Raw genomic sequence first — 20,143 nt, forward strand, 5'->3', positions numbered from 1 at the left:
GTGATCAGGGTTCAGCAGTGGAAGAAAAAAATCTGTTCAGTTAAGATAGTCTTTTGCCAAGGAATTATGAAGTAAAATTTAGCCTGCTTGCAAAGGTTCCATGCTGGTGGATGTTTTAGAAAATTCTTACTTATTTTCATCCAGTACTTAGTACCAAATCCAGTCCCAATACTCATTTCCATCCATACTTTGTTTAGAAGTGTGGAATGTAGCTCAGTCCCTGAGTTTGATTAACTGTCTCAGGTTTTTTGCTAGTAGGCTTCTTGTTACGAGTTTTTATTACATTTTAATCTAATTTTTATTCTGGAATTCAGTGCATAGGTTTGTAGGGCTCCAGTTAGTACTAGAGTCCCTCTAACACTGGGCAGCTGGATTTGGACTGCTGGTGCCCAAGTTATTCATACAGCTTATTTGCAGAGTCCTTTCCTCCAAAACCTTCGAAAAAAGGTCAAGGGTGTGCTGCAGGGCAGGTTACCTGCCTTTGATCAGCAGTTGCAGCCTGTGGACTTTCCCTTTTTCACTTCTATGTCAAGGTTATTAAACTCACATTTTTGGAAGGTGTGTGAGAATCTGGCTATATGGCCAAGAATTTTTATAGAGCTGTGTGAGACTGGCAGCACTCAGGTGATTTTCTTGTATTCTCATTACAAATTTGGAGGCATCCTGATAGAATTATGCAGAACACACATTAAATTGACTCAGTGATATAAACTCAATTCAGGTACTTACCATTTCTTCCCTATGACACTTCTGTCTTTGAACACAAATTCAGGCAGAAAAAAATCAGATGCTGCAAAATTGGCATGTGTGCTATGTTGGCCTCACCCATGTCACATAGCTGCATCTCTTTCTGAAAATGCTGCAGTGCATCATGAAAAATAAAAATTGCTTCCCTGGCTTTTCTGCTTCCAAAATAGTTTCTCATCTTAAGCAATCATGACGGTTTTGGTCCTCTCAAAACACAATAGAATTTATTTTCGAAATAATTTTCATTAAAATGATAAATATTTTAAATTAAAAAGCAGGAATTTGACAGTATCTGTTGGTTGAGTTTCTTTAACTGAAATATCTAAGAAAACATACATGACAATCTAATCATTTTCCTGACATTTTGTAAAATGCAACAATACAAACTCTTCATTCAGCTGATAAACTCTTCATTCTGTCATTCAGCTATTCCAATGATATAGAAATGTGTGAAGCAACTCAAACAGTGGTAAAAGAAAACAAGGTCTTCAACGTGATAAAAATTGAAATTCTTTTATTTATTTTTTTAAAACAGAATAATTTATAATTGAATTTTATTTTATTTTATAATTAGAAAAAAGGCACTGTTCAAATGATGTCAAGGTTGAGTACTAAACTATTGAAACTAGTAAATGTGAAATAAAGACAACATTCTCTTCTTTTCTCACAGTGGTATTAAAAAAAGAAAAAACTGAAGCACAGCATGGAAACAGGGAGAAGTAACAGTCAAATAATAGTAAATAGAGTGGAGTAATCTTCAGGGGAAAAATGGAGGAATAAATAAACAATTGCAATATCAATTTGATTTCTTAGAAAATGTATTCACTGAGTTTCTTGAGGGAAAAATTCAGAGGGGTTGTAAGCTTTGGATTAGTGGCTTTAAATGGGACACCTGACAATCCCATTAGTGCTGAGTGCTCTAAAATGAAGGAAGACAAGAAAAGCCTGTGCTGAATACTTCATTGTATATGGGATCATTAAAAAGTAGAGAGAAAAGAAGAGTTACTGGAGGGGGAAAGAAGCCATGGAAGATGAGGTTAATTCCAATTTTTCATATTAAAATACCATTCACTAAAGTTAGAAAGAAAAGGCCTGTTGGAGCCCTGTGGTACAAAATACTCTCCAGTATGTATTTTGTAAATGTAGGTATTTAACTGGAAATTTCTTCGCTGCATGATATATGAAGATGTGCAATTACAGGTGTGCAATCAATCATTAATATTGACACCAGAGCAAAGCCTTCTGAAATGCATTTTTATTTATGTATATATTGTACAAGACATCATATCCTGGATCTCATAACGGACTTGTTTTATGGCTAAAATACTATAAAATTAATTATTTTAATTTTCTGGTTATTTAAATCTTGTGGTTGAGGCCTCAATTTCTGACAGTTTCTCACTTGTGTGGTTGGCATATTTCTGTGACATGTTCCAGTCCTGGACAATATGCCATCCTAAAGCCCTTGCAGAGGCCCAACAAATTTTCAGTCATGGTTACTTAGGATGATTACTCAGTCAGTGAGTTCACTTCAGTCACTGGAGAAAGAGTCCATGTTCCTATCAGATACACCTGGCTTGTCTACAGTTCAACTTTCTGACAGGGGCAGGCCTTTGTGGGGTATGACTGGTGGTGCTCAATGGGTTTGATCATCATCCATGCAAACTTGCATGGGCGTTGCTTGTTGCAGTCTTTTTGCCAGTATATCATGTTCCTGCGGTTTAGATTTGCTCCAGCACAGGCGTCGTACCACCAGCCTCCCCCAGGAATGCCATTGAGTTCCAGTTTAGCACAATTCATAAAGTAATTGTCGTTGTCTCTGTCCTTGGTGGTGAACTTCTGGTTGTCATGGAGATAAGCTTCTGTGTCCAGGGTCAGCGCATCGGTGGCGTTGCCTTTGTAAAGACCGACCCGGATTCGGTATTGAGATTCTTCACCCTCAATCAGGAATGGCTCATACTGTCCCCATTTGACTTCAGCGTTTAGGTTTACAAGTTTAACTCCAAGTATATATTGCACTGAGCTGCCGGTTAACTGATGCATGTATTCATTTCCTAACCAGTGGTTCTCATGAACAGAGCCAAATCCGTATTTGTAGTCCTGCCAGGTCCTATCAAAGTCGACAGTACTGTTGGCTGTAATGTGCTGGATTACTGTCCAGCCACCATCCTGCATGTTACAAAAGACAACAATTGGTTCCTCTTTTGGTTGGATGATGTAAAGGCCATCTCTGGAATTTCCTTTGGAGCGCAGTAAAATCTCAAAACAATCCCTTGGATAGTCTGAGTAAAAAAAAACACCAAAAAAAAAATTAAAGTAAATTCTGTTCAAATAATAAATTTCAGAAATTGAACTCTGTCCTTTAGAGTGACTGAATGACTCCATTCTGACTGGAAGCTGACTGACTTCATTGCAGCTGATGGGCACTTACTCAGCTAAAGGGGGAAGATTTCTGGGAGGAACATGCAGGAAATATTCAGAAATTTAAAAAATTGTTTGTTAACCCTGTCATACAACTGAAGTATGATTTTGCATTTATGACAGAAATATGGTTGAAAAGCCAAAAGCTATGTACAGATCGTCCCTTTTCCACCAGTGTTCTTCCAGTTTGAGAGCCCAGCAAGTTTGCAAGTCCCTGTGCCATCTGTAGGACAATTGAGTTCAACAGCTAGACCTAGTCTTTTCCTCAATGAACAAATTAACTTCTCATGAACCAATTTATACTTCAGGCACCTCTAACAACCTTGTATTAAATTCTGAAATGTATGCCTTGTGTTCATTGATAAAAGGGAGATATTAAAGCATATTTCTTGTTCATATAAAGCTTATAAACATGAGGATTTTCTTAGAAGGAGTTCTTTTCACTCTAACTCCAGGCTAAATTTTATCATGGATTTGCAGGTAGATTACAGTTCTGTTCAGTGCTGGACACCAATATCAGGAAAATAGGTGACAGTGCTTTTCCATTTTATTGCTCATCCAGTAGACTCAGAGGGTAACAAAAATGGCATATAAATCTTGGGTTGACCCTCTCTATTGGGCTAAAATATTTGCTGGCTTTTTTAAAATGTAACATGCTTATAAGGTAACTTCTTGCTATAGTATAGTATCAAGCATCTCTGAGACTAGTGCACAATGCTTTGAATTTTACAATTGATTCTGAGGTTTCTTAAGAGCCAGACTTTAATTCATTTATATATACATTTACGTATGTATGAACTTACAGAGAGAGAATTCCTTTTGTAGAGAAGGATGGTATTCATTGTTCTGTTACTCAGAAATATGTTTATGAATTGAAATCACTCGCTTCTCCATAGAGTTGAAAGGCATGTCCTTATGTCATTAAACTGTGGAATATTTGTAATTTCTATTTAATAAAAACTTGAAAATTTTATTATCTCTGTGAGAAAAATTCAGTGAAAACTACATTTTATTGGTAGACATAGCCTACCGGACTCCAAACCTGATGCCAGGATTTTATGGGAGGATTATTTAAGAAATTTCTATGGTGATATCCATAGACCCTTGCAGTTGCCCTTCTCAGTGAACGTTGTAGAACAACTTCTACAGAAAGGTTCAGGACTTTGTGGCAGGACATGTTCATATTCCAAATTATTCTTCCAGGGCTAGCTTTCATATATGTTGGTTGAAAATGTTACAGCAAAGCAATAAAGCAAAACACAGAATGCTTCCAAATCCCTTGCAGTCTTCACGAGTACCTTTTTCATTGGCGTTACCCAGTCTCTCATAGTCTCTTTGCGGGAGAAGGTGGGCATTAGCCAGGACCACTTCCTCTTTGGTGCCCAGGGACACAGTGCATTGAGAGAGCAAGAACAGCATGAATCCTGCTGAGCTCCTCAATAGCATCTTCCTTCTGAGTCAGTCCTCCTGCAGCAAGACAGAACTGTAACACAGACTGGAGATGAAAATCACAATATTTATGGCTTTTAGTATGAAAGTCCTGAAGGAGAAAGGTTTTGAAATACTAAGCTTCAACACAGTAAGCCTCTGTCACAATTGGCTTCTCCCACCTTTGAAGGAGATCTCCCATCTCATTTCCCAAAGTCTCACACCCCATTTCTGACAAGTCGTTTCTCAGATGCAGAGCACTGTGCTGAGACACTTAGCGCTTAGAACATCTCTGGCCCGTCCCCTTGTGCCATGCTGGGCAATGAAACATAATGTTACTTGGAGTGTGGCAAAAAGCCATCAAGAGTAATGTAATGACAAAAGAAAAAGCACAACTCCTAGTTATCAGAGTAGAATTTTTCTTATTCCCTGAATCCAAACTGCAGTGAAATAGAGATACCAATGGTCAAAGGGACAGAAACAGTAACATTAGCTCTGCTGACTGTAACTCAAACAGTACTCAAAGATACGGCTTTCCTAGTGCTGGGAATGTTTCCATGCACTGGAGAACTCAATCTGAAGTATGCTTTTTTTGTGAATTTCTATCTACAGATTTAAATAACAGGTCACAGGTTTAAATCAGATTTAAAAAAAAAGTTCAGTAAACAAAGCAAAAGAACTTTTCTGTAGCATCTTCAAAACCCACAAGGGTTCAATATATTGAATTGAAACAGCTTTGAGTCACATTTTATCCACCTTTTGGGGTACATGTCTAGTAATCCTTCATTCAATACAGAAGAAGGCTCTTACTGGACTCAATCCTGGGGTCCTCATTTAGGCAAATCCCAGATTCTTTGAAGAGGAGTTTCTGTCAACAACAGCTTAGACTGAATCAAGTAAACAAATGTTTTCCATACTCTCAAAGGATATATTTACTTAGACTCTAACCGAACTCTTTTAATGCTTTTTTTTTTTAAGGGCTGGGCTCCCCACAGTGGCTTTGCTGAAGGCAGAAAATAGATCTAGCAAAAAAGCTCTCCAGTCAGAGCTTATTTCCTGCCAGCGTCAGCACAGAGTCTGCAGAGGCCAGTACCCTTCTCCACAGTGGCTTATGTTGCAACAAAGCCACATTCCTTATGAATCTAATGACTTAGCAACAGATTCAGCAAACAGTTTTCCAGAGTGAAAAAATATTCAGCAGATTTTTAAAAAAATGTCCAAGATAAATCATTGTAATAAAGTTCAGGTTTGAGAGTTAATTTTTCTACCTACCATGCACAAAGCCAGCAAACCAGAATTTTCTATTCTACCTAAAACTATTCAGTAATAACTATGATTTACTATTGAAATATAATTTGCCATTTTATGCAAAGTTGGTCGTTTGACATTGGGATCATATTAAATTGGAAAATTACCTTCCATGAAATTTGGCACAGTGCTTCTCTTAAAGCATTTAAATTCTGCTGTACTTGTACTTTCTACTGTCATGTATCCTTTTCCTGAAAGCTTTGATTATTGTTGCTATTATGAAGTATTAAATTATAAATGACTTTAAATCAAACCCTAACCTACAAGCTTACTGATTTTCATGAAATTTGAACTTGGATCTGGAGTTATTTTTTGAACTGTTTTATTTTTCTTTTAGTATTTTTGAATGAGTCAACCTTTTTTCTTCACTTATATTTATGCATAAACATTGAAATGATTTACAGATCAATTTAATTCCAGAATAGAAATTGGTCTTAAAAATTATTAAGAAAGCCCCCAAGGAAAACAGCACTGGGCAGGCACCTTACCTCTTTCAAGTGAAGACTGGAAAAGAATACAAATGATCTCACTCTCTACAGTTGTACTTTGCCTGCTACCTAAGTCCAGGTGAATAAATCAGATCCAATGTGCTATCTCAAATGCAGCAAAACTGCATATTCCTTATTTCACACTGTGCTTAATCTGCTGGACTTTGCTCTGACATATTATACTTGCAAGTAAGTATGTATGAATTATAAAGTACAAAGTTCTTCCATCATGATTAAAATGACATAGTAATTAAATTAAATTTCTTTTATTATCAATAGTCATGGAGAACCATGAAGAAATTTTAGTTCAGTAAATTATTTATGTTGCTTAAATAGACACAGGCAGATGCTAAAATTTACTATGCCGTTTTGCATAGATGAATTAACTCGAAGCTGTACTGCTAGTCACATTTAAATTGCACAGAGATTTGACTTGATTTTTAAGTACTAGGAACAATCCAACTATAAACCGTGGTGTTACTTCATGTTTTAATGTGAATGAATCAGAAACAGTGTTTGTGAGCTCTTAAAATAGAGCAAACAAAAGCAGAACAGGCTGGTCAACAGGTTTCTATTTTAGTTTATGTGGATTAACAAGAGTTAGTTAACATTAACTTAGATCAAAACTGTCATGAATTAAATAAATTAATTGTTGCTATGTATCTGCAAGTTCTACTGTCTGCCTGCACGGCCCTTAGGTGATGTCCAATTTAGCATTTACCCTGTGAATGATAAGACAACGCTTAAGTTTTTGAGCTCCTTGATCCACCCTGCAACCCACTTTGATCAGATTTGTCCTTGAAACAAATCACAATTAAAGTTGATTGAACATTTGAGTCCTGTGCAAGATCTACTTCAGGATTCATATAAAATCATAATTTCTGTCTTTCAATAATTCATCTTCAGCAAGGATTTTTATTTCATGCACTATTAAATCAATACCCACAGAAAATGTTTTAGGAAATATTTGCTTGTAACATTTAAAGCTCAGTGATCTTTCTCTTCCTTTTTAAGGTACAAGCCATCTATTATACTGGAGGATGTCTACAGGGAGTCAGAACAGTGTATTCTCCATTACACTGGTCAGTAGTAAAGCTACAGTGAAAATTTAAGAATACATATTCTCTGTTTTTAGCATTATGAAGCTCAGGGAATTTCTGATCTCTGTGTGTTTGACTATCTAATTTATGGCTAGTACCAAGAATTACAAGCCTTGGCTAAGGCACGAAAATACTGTATGGTAGCGTATGAACTATAAAATTGCTTTGAACAGATACAGATCTTGCTGAAATAGTATGCTAAGAAAAGGTAGGAGAAGGTACCTTTCCACTCTGTCCATATAGATACACCCTGAAAAACACCATTGACTCTGGTGGTATTTATTGGTGGGCCTCTCATCACCCTGATATAAACTGGGGTGCATCTTCGGTGCCTTTGATTCCCGTATATTTCATCACCGTTTATCTCCTCTCATGTCTTTCCATTTTTCTTTACTTTCTCACTGTTTGCTTCTTTGTTGATTTCCAAACTTTCATCTGAGCTGGCAGAGCAGAAGTGAAGTGGGAAGTGTTTAATTAGAAAAGAGAAGAAAGGGCATCAGCATTCATTCACTCATGCTCAGAAAGACATCTATTTTTGTAGATGAAAACTTTGAAAATAATTAAAATCTTTACATCTCCCTCTCTGCTCTTGATCCTGAGACTAATTTTTCAGAAATTATATAATGATCTTAAGATCAGATTACTTTACATAGGTATGGTTTGGTCATATACAGATTTCAAAATAAAATGTTGCTATAATGACTTGTTGATAGTCACATTAATTGAGATACTTAGTTTCCTAACCCAATGACCACCTATTTATTCTCTGCAATATGCTGAAGTTTTAACTATCCTTCTGATTCTGCTAAGCTTTAACTGACAAGCATTCATTTGATTTTTTCCAATTCAGGCTCTCCTGTGTGGAAATACTCTTTACACATTCTTTATATCCATATGGCCCATTGATCCAGCCTGTCCAGATCCCTCTGCAGAGCCTTCCTGCCTTCCAGCAGATCAACACTCCCACCCAACTTGTTGTCTGTAAACTGACTGAGGGTGCATTTGATCTCCTTATCAAACCAAAGATGTTAAACAGGACTAGCTCCAAAACTGAGCCCTGGGGGATACCACAGGTGACCAGTCACCAACTGGGTGTAGCACCACTCACCCCCACTCTCTGGGCCAGGTATCGAGCTGCTTTCTTACCCAGTAATGAGTGCACCCATCCAAGCCATAGGAATACAGTCTCTCCAGAAGAATGCTGTGGGAAATGACATCAAAGGCTTGACTAAGGTCTCGGTAGACAACATCCACAGCCTTTCCTTCATCCACTTGAGAGGATCACCTTGTCATAGGAGACCCAGTTGGTCAGGCAGGACCTGCTTTTCACAAACCCATGCTGCCTGGGCCCGATCCCCTGGTTGTCCCGCATGTGCTTGTGATGGCACTCAGGATGGTCTGCTCCATGACCTTCCCCAGCACCAAGGTCAGGATGACAGGCCTGTAGTTCCCAGATCCTCCTTCCAGTCTTATAGATGGGTGTTGCATTTGATCTTCCTGTCTGCCAGGACAGTTGATAAATGACGGAAAGTGGCTCAGTGGGCAGCTCCCACCTGGCCCCATAGACCTGAGCGTGTCTACGTGGTATAGCAGGTCACTGAGCATTTCCCCTTGGATTAAGGTGACTTCATTCTGCTCCCCATTCCTGTCTTCCAGCTCACAGGGCTGAGTGGCTTGAGAACAACTGGTCTTGCTGTTAAGCACTTTAAGCTTTAAGCACCTCAGCCTTTTCCTCATCCTTTGTCACTGTTTGTCACAAAGAACGGAGATTATCCTTAGCCCTCCCTTTACTGGTAATGCGTTTATAGAAACATTTTTATTGTCTTTTAGGGTAGTAGTTAGATTAAATTCTGGTCGTGCTTTGACCCTTCTAATTTTATCCCCCCATAAGCTCACATTGTCCTTGTAGTTCTTCCAAGTTTCCTGACCCTTCTTCCAAAGGTCATAAAATCTTCTTTCTCCCTAAGTTCCAGTCCATGGTCTCTGTTCAGCCAGGCTACTCTTCCTTGCCACCTTTTGGCACATGGAGACAGCCTGCTCTTGCATCTTTAAGATTTCCCCCTTGAAGAACGTTCAGCCTTTCTGGACTCCTTTGCACTTCAAGAGGTGGGGCAAGCTCTCTGAAAGTCCAAGGCAGTTCTGCTGGCCCCCCTCCTTACTTCTCCAAGAACTTAAAAATCCATCATTTCATGATCACTGTGCCCAAGATGCACTCTGGCATTATGGGAAAGGCTTTGACACAGGCTGGCAACTTGCATACCCAGGACCTTCGGAAGGCTTGACATGGGTGATTTAGGGATTTTTATGGTTGCCAGAAACATGCAAAATCCTGACTTAATGCAAGAAAGTTGCTCAGTATACTGAGTAACACAAGAGACAAAGTTCTAACATGACAAAACACATAAAACATATAACAAAGGCCTCACTGAGTATCTTTCCTGAAAGAAGTTTCATGGGCACACAGCACAAGTGATTGCTTTGGGAAAACAAACTAACAAACCAACAAACCTCCACCAAACAACAAAATCAGGCCATAGAAATACTTCCGCAGCTTTCAGTGATTTTGAATTGTTTTGCAGCCTTGGCTAAATGCACTTTGGTATCTTTGTATACGATCAGTAACAAAGAGAAATGTTCCTAACAGGTTTCACTTGTTCTTGAACTTATGAGCTGGCATTGGCATATGAAGTGTGTGTTTTGTCTGACATTGCAGAAACTGCTGAAACACATTGCACATAAGGCTATTTTCAATACAAATTTTAAATCTCTTTTTACACATTCAGTGTTTGTGAGATGAACCATTATTTGAGGAATGAACCAAAGTATATTTTTGACTGAATGTAAAACAGAACAAATGCTAGAACTCTTAGAAATATTTGACTTTTCAAATGTTCAGCAAATTTGTTGAGATTTCTTACAAAAATATTTTAAGAACTGAAGTAAATACTAAAAACATATTCTTCATATCTTCCTGCTGAACCCTAAATTCTAAGGGTGTAGAAACTTAACAGAATTAAAAAGGGTTTGCTTTCAACAAAAACACTGACCTAACTTGAAAAATACAATCAAAACCATAATCATGGAAGACACTGGAAAATAACTATTTGGTTAGCTGAGAGTTAAGACTGTTAGTAATGAAAAACTTAAGTTACTCAGGTAGCTTCAAAAAACAGTATGATATGAAACATCTGGTAATTGACTTTTTTATTCTGAAGGTGGCAGAAATTGCCAGATACAAACATTGCAGGTGAAAACTGTTGGAGAATACTTCTGTGGAATGCCAGTTAGGTGACACCTATCTTAAGAGGGTAGAATTTATGATTCTGAGGAAAAGTATATGCAGCATTGTAAGGACAATATATTTAAAAAAATAAAAGGCAGACCAATAAACTTAGGCAACCATCTTCTATCCTCTTTTGCTAAGAGTCTGAGAGAGACAGGCTCTTTGAGCAGGCTGGCAGTTAATAAGAGATACTATAGTGAAGGTTAAATGACAAAATATTTCTCATGAATAAAGACAGGAACCACAGGAAGAGCTCAAAAGGTCTGGCTAAAGGGTTCTTTAAGAATTTAGAAGTCAGAATGAAGTTATGTAAGCAAGAGGTATCAAAGGACAAATCCTAAGAGTGACTATATAGGGATAACACAATAACCGATCTTGATAAAATTAGAGGTTAAGATTAAATAGGTTACCGCTATCAAGGGACATAAAAACCCAACAAATATTCTGTAAATGGATTGGACATAAAAAGAAGTTAAACCCAAATCCCCATTATTTTACGAGGGAGAAAGGCAAATGGCACAGGTTTTTTTGTTGCTCACTTCATAAACAGTGATCAGATACTTAATGAAATTAATTTTAATGAAGGAGTAGGACCAGAGGCCCGATTAAGTGAAAAATATCTCAAAAAACCTGAAGTAGTTAAGTATTTTCAAAGTAGCAAGGACAGATAAAATTCTGTATGTACCTTATGAAATAGCAAAAGTCCTCTCTGAACCATTTACAATTACCTTTTAGAAGTAATGGAGGTTCCAGAGGATTGCATTGGGCTTATCTTTAAAAAAGGGGGAAAGCTAAGCGAGATAAAGAAGAGTGAGCTACCTTTCAAAACACAGAAAATAAGAGAACTAAAAAAACCCAGGGGATGCTAAGGTGATGAAAAGTAACCAGCAAAGACTGGTCAAGAAAGAAATCAAACCAGGCTTGTTCCTCTTTGCTACATGGATCCCTCCTTTTCTGACCTTTGGGCCTTTCACTAAACATTTAATAGAAAGTTCTACAGGCTCCCTGAGCCCCATTAAAAGTATCCCATAATAACCTTTAAACAATTGCAAAGTGCCCTTTCCCCTGCATCCCATAGCAAATCCCCTGTAGGAAATACTACACTGTGCCAGGAGCTCTGGGAGTTTTTCTGTGTGTTTCACACCAGGGACAATGGTCTAATCATTTTCCTTTGATAACCTTAGGAGCAGAGAAGTTTGTGCCTTCCCGTTTTCACTGATTATGTTAACTAAAGCTCCTCTGCATGTCACTATTCACCTGAACCTCACCAGGCTTTTAGCATGATTAATCCCATAATCTAACAACAACATAGTCCAACGACCACAACCTGTGACTTGGAGATTCAAACTGGACATTTGGGAAAGCTTTCTCACCTGGAGTAGTGGAGTAGGGGAAAAGGTTTCCCAGATGGGTTGTGGAACCTCCATACTTGGAAATTTTTAATACTAGCTAGACACAACGTGACTGAACTGGTGTTGGTGATAATCCTGTTCAAAGTGAGGTTGACTAGAGACCACCAAAACAACCAACACTTCATCAAATGTCTGGACTTCAGAGAAAATAAACTTTAAAAGTATCTAGCATTTCTGGTCTGACCCAGATTTGGCATATTGCAAAATATGAGTCAAACTCAGAGTCATATTTTAAACACTACCTATGTAGGTATCAGTCAGCTTTCAGGATAATTTCTACTACAAAAACACATCTAGTAAAATCAGTTGAAAATCTTTTCCATCTGAACAAAAACGAATAGAAACAAATATTTTATAAATACCTGCACAAATATTTGAGTCAAGAATTTCAGGTGATTATCAGCCCAAAGATATTTAACAAGGAATGTGTTGATCTTAATTTTAAATCAATTAGCTATGTGATTTAGTTTTTAAACATTGTAGCTTAACCTTGTAATATAGGAGTCTAAAAATTATTTTCTTAACTGGGACAAGAAGCAGCTGGAAGCATTTCCATGGCAACCATCTCATTTCCAAAGAGAAATGCTGTGACTTCTGCTGCTCTTTATCAACCTCACAGCTCAGTAGCATTGCAAATAAAAACCATAAAGGGAGGGGGGCTTGGAAGGATCATGAAAAGAATGCTTCAAAACATGAGGCAGGCTTTAAGTAAACAAAGTAAATTCTCAGTCTGATGATGAGCCCAAGGAAAAGAACCAAACCAAAAAACCAAACCAAACCACATATATCCCACCACTCTAACATGGGGTCTTTGCAAATGACTGGAATCAATCTCTCCTGGAAATTCCGTTTATCACAGATTTCACTGTCTCACACTAACTACGTGACTTAGTTTCTTGATCCTACTGTTTAAGGAAAATTGATAGCAACATGAATAATACACAGGGGGTGGATAGGGCGGGAGAAAAAAAAAATTCTGTCAAAACAACACATTTTACTGCCCACAGATCTCCCCAGGAGAGAGGTTGAGATCATATCATAAGAATTAGTCAGATTGCTCAATGACTACTGAAAGATTTTAAGGAACTATGGTGTTAAGAACCTATAGTTTAAGAACTTGTACAAACTAGAAAACCTGCAATACCTCTTTAACACATTGGTTCTGAAAAAAATGATAGAATTTAGAAATTAAGGAAAGTTCATGCACAGATCTCAGGGTTATGGTTTAAATTCTTATTTACCCCTGCTTCAGTCTGGTTGGCTAAATGCCCTTTCCTGGCTACTGGAGTATTGCATGGTTATGGCATACTTGGGCCACAGATGATGGTCACTCAAACAACACTGTCTGAAAGTGCTGCAAGGCCATACACAGGCTAAAAGTACATTCCTACAGTGTAGGCTGGGAGTTTTCATCATTTATACCTGCAGTCATGCTGTCTGCGCTCCACTGCTGAGACCAATACCCCTTGCATTGGCTGGAGAAGGAACACTAAAGTTCCCTTCAAAAGGAACACTGAATGGCAGAGCAAGATCTTCAGGTGCATTCATGGATTTTTCCACAGGTATGAATGTAACCTGGCTGCACTGGTAACTTCAGTCTGTATTTTGTTCATAAAGGAGCTAACTGAAGCAAGTAAGCACTGCTAAACATAGCAAACAGAGTAGAGCCCAGTTCCTGATTCAGATTTCTGTTGATAAGCCACATCACATTGTTATTGCAGAAATACCTGCTTATTCAAATTCCTAACTTGGAATGTAAAGGAATTATTAGAATGTAAAAGTATGTAAACATAAACTATATATATCAAGTATTAAAAACACATAAGGAAAAAATAGACAATAAAACACCGTAATAGAAAAACCCCCAACAAACAGTGCTTAAGTTAGAAATTTAAATCTTTTCAGATGTAACCACGTTTTGCAAAGAAGCAAATTTAGAAAGTGGAAGTTTATTTACTTTAAAAAAAAAAGCTATCAAATTTCAACAATGTTCAAGAAGATTGAAAAAGTCTAATGAGGGACTGCAAAGCTGTAAAGGACTTAACAAGCTTCAGAGGCCAAGTGTATTCTATCATATACAAAAGATGCATAAAGAGCTACAGTGTATGAAGAAGATCATGCAGAATTTTTGTAATCAACAGATTTGATTGAGAAGCAGAATTCTACAAATGTGTTTCTTTACTATGCGATACTAATGAAGGGGGTTGAAAGCAGGAGGTGACTTTTGGTGTCAGTTACTGGGATTTAAGATGACTTTTTTCACGAAGAGCTATCCAGACTCTTTGGACATTTTGTTCAATTCTATTTTTTCCCAATGAAAAAACTGTAAACAGTGCATTACATTAAACTCTTGTATTTGCAGTGAACTGTGTCTGATTCTACAAAATCCTTCTAATATTCTCCTCAGTGTACACTTAAACTTTTTTGAAAAAAAACCCAAAACCCTGACAATAAAATAAGTCTTAAACATATTACAAGGAAAGTACAGCAGTTTGATCAGATCTTTCCAGGAAAAATGACCTCTCCACCATTAGTCAGCTACATGGTGATAGAAATAATTGGTTGCTACTAGAGAAGCACTTGAAAGAACAAGTGATGTATACAATTATTTCTGCCAGCACCAGTTCAATAGAGCTTATGACTGCAATTTCAACAAGACTCTTGTAGTCTTCATAAAAATGAAGGACAAATAGAAGTGAAAAAATTCTGTGCAAATACCATGCGAATAGAAGTAGTAAAGAACAAACCAAAAGAAAAGAGGGATTATCAACACTACAATTGAAAACCAAAAATGGGAGGATTTGTCTACTCGTTGTCTGTAGATGCTCATGTCTAATGTGGGGGACCCTTACAAAGCTATGCATAGAGGTATTATTTTTATGAAACAAGCATTGGATCCTTTAATCACAAACCTGTTAATAACACCATAGTTCAATACTGATCCCTTTTGGTAAATATGATGATGGATGCTGTACTTATTCCAGTATAAGCCTGTCTTTCAGTAACTTTTAGTAACTGCTCTACCTCTCATCTGAGCTCCTCCTCTTTCTGAGAGAGAATGTTTAGCATGGCAAAAATGCAAGCTCATTAGGAAGTTTGACCTCCAATTTCTTTGGATACTCTTTACTAACACAGCTTATGCATTTCTCACCTGCCAAACTGAAGCATTCTGAACCACATTTGAGAACACAACTGATAAGAAAAGAAACACTCCTCCCTACTGCCAGAAATTTGTTTCAAGTCTTACTCTGTTCTGATCCCAGGAATGGAAAGTATTACTCCCAAATATTTAACTGGATTCTCCATGCATCTGCATGGTAAATAGCAGTCCTGTGCCCTGCACACCAGACTATGAGCTGGGGTGTCCTAGTCTCCATTCTGAAACACAATGAAAAACTCCTGCCCGTGTGTACCAGACAGCAGGGAGACCCTTAAAGAATCCAGAGAGCTTCTGAGGAGACCGTTCTAATATTTCATACACAAAAAATGCTTCTTTAAAAAACCTTCTTCCTTTTTTACTTGCTCTGTTTGCAAATGAGTTTCACCACCTGTTTATTGTATATTTACCTATATTAATTTTTTATGTTTGTATTCAAATTTAAAGAATCAGTCAAAAATTCAGTTTTGTTTGAAAAATGTCACAAAAGGTTTTCTTTCTGTTGCATATTCTCTACCATTTGCTCTTGACTGAATGAGTGTCTTTAATTTTTATTCCTACCAGCCATGCAGAACCAAAAACATAATGTTCCTAACTGGGATGTTTTGTGCATCATCAATAAATAAGCTAACTAGCTAAACTTCCACTTGTTTTTCCACAGAAAATTATTCTGTCATAAAATCTTTATAGCCTTATTAGAAACAAGGTATTACATAAAGGTTACTGACAGCATAATTGAAGGAATAACCTTGTAATTTCAAAAGTGAAACCATTTTCCTGAAAAATCAATATTTATTATGAAGGACAACGAATAATCCTTTATGGCTTTTGAAACATAGAAATAAAATAAATTAAGGTGCCTCTGCCTATTTATGACCTCAAGAAGCTTTCACTAGCTCAATCTGAAAATAGACTAAAACTCAATACTATTCCTACAGAATAATAGAATACAATTTCCTGACTATAAGCTCCCTGAATGTTGTACTAATGCATGGCCTGAATCACCTGATTATACACAGAGTATAATGTTCAAAATAGTCATTAAGATCTAAGGTCCTGTCTTTAAAGCCAGTGAAATGATGAAAGAAGTAAGATTCTTTTTAATTCTATTTTTTTTTTTCCACTATTGATACTGATTGCTTTTTGGAACTGAAAGTGTAATAATGTATTTATTAGAAGACTATTAGACAGAATGAACCCTGCACTGAGTGGGGCAAAACTGGCTAGATTGTACCATTTAGGGAAGAGACTTAAAGGGGTGCCCAGTTTATATGTAGTGACGGGGGGAAAGACTGATGAACTTGATCTCTTGAATGGTACAGCAGTCTTTCCCAGATGGAAAGAAACATGGGATAACTGCTTTTTCTTCACTTGCATGGGTAATGGGCAAATATCATTTGGCAAATACCAAATAGGCAAAGAAGTCGGTGCTCTCCGAAAGGCTGGGACTACAGCTCATTTGCTCACTTGTCTACCACCAACACTATATTCACCAAAGTGTGTGGAACATCATGGAAACATCTTCCAGCTACAGTTTTTTGCAAACCTTAATATTTGAGTTAAATATGCAATGACAGCAATACTTAAATTTTTTTCTACCTTTGGGGGCTTTCTCCAAATTTTTCTCCTCACAATTAATTATAGCTTCAAGTATCTTACAAAATGAAACACTGCCAGAGAACTTCCCTGGATATGGGAATCGGCTTATTCACAGTATTAAGCTTGTGCAATAGCTATCTATACATTTTTGAAATATGCCTAATAACAACACTATCTTTCCCCTCCCAGTAATTCCTGGATATGGTAGCAAAGCTAGCACAGGCAATAAACAACTCCTGAGCCGCAGTGTCTCTGCTCTGTTTTGGAGACCACAGCACGCACAGGGGTTGTTCCTGCCAAGCTGGCCTCTGTGCCAGCTCCTGGTTGGGAAACAAGCCTTTGGAGATATAGACCATGGTTAAGCCTACTAAGTGGGACCTTCCCAGTGCCCTGCACACCACAGGTGCATCTTGTGCTTTTCATGCCTAAGAATGTGCAAAATGTACATATATAATATTTTTAACTTTTTAACATTGTTCAGTAAATCTGCTTTTCCACTGATTTGAAGTTTAACATATTAAGCTCTTTCTGTATTCCTTAGCCCATCAACAGTACATGTAAACAGTTCCATTTTCCTTCAGTTTGTTAAATTAGCATAATATACAGCCACACATATCCATATTTTATTCTGACACAGAATGAAAATCACAAAGGGTTTGTTATTATTTATTTTAAATTGGTTATCTTCCTAAAAGAAATAAGTCTCAAATGAAACACAAAATTGTAGGAACACAAATTCGCTATCTACTAACTACCAGTAGCAGCAGAATTAAGGTCAGACATGCTTAAACATTCAAATTAAACATGCAAATTAATCCTTTTAGTACTTTAAGGTACTGCTGTCACTGTTAGCCTGTAAAAATAGGGTCCTTTTAACAAACTGTAAAAGAAACTTTGCCCTCTTAGAGCTACTGATCACACATGACCTTTATGCAATTAAGGGTACATTAACACCCAAGTGGAGATGTTTAAATGGTTCTTAGTGATTTAATACACTTTTCACTAAGTTGGAAAATAATATGTACTTAAATTGCCTAAATTGTTTTGGAAATCTTAACATGCAGTTACTTAAATAGGTTGCTTTAACAGATACATATAATGACCTACATAATAATGCTTAGCAAAGGTGCTCTTTAAGATGATTACATTCTGGATTTTCTTCAGTAAGCTCATAGCCATACTATCTGAGTACCCAATATTCATTAATAAATTTATCTTCACAATTACTTTTATGAGACAAGCTTCTCATAACTCATAAACAAGAAATTGAAACAGAAATAATAGATGTTTTGTTCAGTCTGACAGTTGCATCAGAACCCAAAGCACTTGATACTAATGTCCTCTTCACAAATACAAGTCTTAATCACAAGCCAGCCTGTCTCTCTGAAGCAATACGAACCCTATTTACAGAGCCATTATCATCCCCACTGCATCAAAAAGATAAAGAGCACCAACAAGTATTTTTTCATTTAAAACAGTGAGGGGAGGTAGCTGACATTAGATTTCTTCCTTGCATGTGAAGAATGTGAGCATCTTTAATGATGCAATTGATAAAATTGTTTCAAACACCTTCCAGACCATCTTAAATGACTAATAGCTAAAACAGGATTCAGCAAGGTATGTCTCCTCTCCCTTCTACATGGTCTTGTCATAAACTCAGTTGCCCACTCATTCAGAACGTGGCTAAATGAGCTCTTCAGCTACAAACCCTCAAGATGCAGTGAACTTACTGTATTACTCACTCTCACTGCCAGAAACAGAGAATTCCTGCCTCTTGACTGAACATTTCTGGTGCTTACGTTCTGCTGGCTCTGGGATTTCTTTGATCCTTCTGTGAGCTGATTTAACTTTCTAAAACATAAGAGAATTCCAGCAGACTGATGAACCAATTTCTCTTGTTAAATCAATGCATGACAAAGGCCGAGAAGTACCAGAACTTGTAATCAGAAGGCAGCAGGGTTACCCAGTCCAAGCTGAGGGAGCATCTCTTCTTCCTTTTGGCAATACGGAAATCAGCTTGTCTGTAGACCAAGTAGATTCTGTAAATCTTTAATTTCCATTTAAGTTGCTTCCATTTACAGTCTGCCTTATGTTATCTCAAGAAGTCTCACTAAAAGGCAGCTATAGTTTTTTTTGAAAATAGAGATGTCAGACCTAACACAGAAGACTGACTCCTTAAAATCTGCAAGAAAATAAAACTGAACAGCAAATACTATTTTCTGTAGAAAGTCAACCTTGTATTATAATAGTAAGTGCTACAGGATCAACTAAGTTTTGCCTAGTGGCATTTTGATAGCCCAAGGCCACATTACAACTTTAACTGACAGTGCTGGTTTTAACTCTGGTAGAGTTATAACCTTCACAGTAGCTGGCATGGGGCCATGTTTAGGACTTTTCCTGGAAACAGAGTAGATAACCAGAGACCTTTTCATTACTGCTGCACAGTGCTCCCACAGAGCAAGGTGTTTCTGCTCCTCACTCACCCCACCAGCAAGGGGCCTGGGGGTGCACAAGGAGTTGGGAGATGACACAGCCAGGACAGCTGACCCCAACTGACCAAAGAGTATTCCAGACCATATGGCATCATGCTCTGCATACAGAGTGGGGGGAAGAAGAGTGGGACGTTTGGAGGGATGACTTTGTCTTCCCAAGTATGCATTGCTGGAGCCCTGTTGTCCTGGGGATGACTGAACACCTGCTTGCCCATGGGAAGTTGTGAATTCCTTGTTTTGCTTTGTTTGTGTGTGCAGATTTTGCTTTCCCTATTAAACTCTCTTTATCTCAACCCACAAGTGTTCTTTGACCTTCTGAGTCTCCTCCCCATCCCACCAGGTAGAAGTGAGTGAGCAGCTGCGTGGGGTTGGCCTATCAGCTGAGGTTAAACTACAACAATGACCAACTGACCATAAGTGACCAACACACTCTGGCTAGAACCTCTTTGCTCACTTGACACACAGATTCCAGCTCTAAAATTAAAAAAAAATGTAACTTGCAGTAGTTCAGCAGTAGACAAACACTTCTACAAATCACTTTATCACAAACGTGTCTGAAAAGGAGGTGAATAATGTACAAGATTTTTGGGCTTGGATTTTTCTGGTAACAGGTTTCTGAGAGAGGGACACTGCATCTGATCCTGATGCACAAAGAAAACTGCCTCAACCTTCATATACAAAGTCCTAAGAAAAAGAAAAGTGTTGAAT

At 37.6% G+C, this 20,143-nt stretch overlaps 1 protein-coding gene across 1 annotated transcript; it reads right to left on the reverse strand.

The window, feature by feature from the left end:
• Positions 1 to 1,656: 1,656 nt before the first annotated feature.
• Positions 1,657 to 19,918, reverse strand: LOC116445855 (fibrinogen-like protein 1-like protein). The gene is made up of 3 exons (XM_032112927.1): positions 8,639 to 19,918; positions 4,467 to 4,651; positions 1,657 to 3,029 (listed from the first exon to the last, which is right to left on the reverse strand). Exons 2-3 carry the CDS (start codon positions 4,612 to 4,614, stop codon positions 2,329 to 2,331), a joined length of 849 nt encoding a protein of 282 aa, XP_031968818.1. The 5' UTR covers positions 4,615 to 4,651; positions 8,639 to 19,918; the 3' UTR covers positions 1,657 to 2,328.
• Positions 19,919 to 20,143: the final 225 nt, after the last annotated feature.

The sequence above is a fragment of the Corvus moneduloides genome, chromosome 6 (genome assembly GCF_009650955.1).
Source record: "Corvus moneduloides isolate bCorMon1 chromosome 6, bCorMon1.pri, whole genome shotgun sequence".
NCBI classification, from domain to species: Eukaryota; Metazoa; Chordata; class Aves; order Passeriformes; family Corvidae; genus Corvus; species Corvus moneduloides.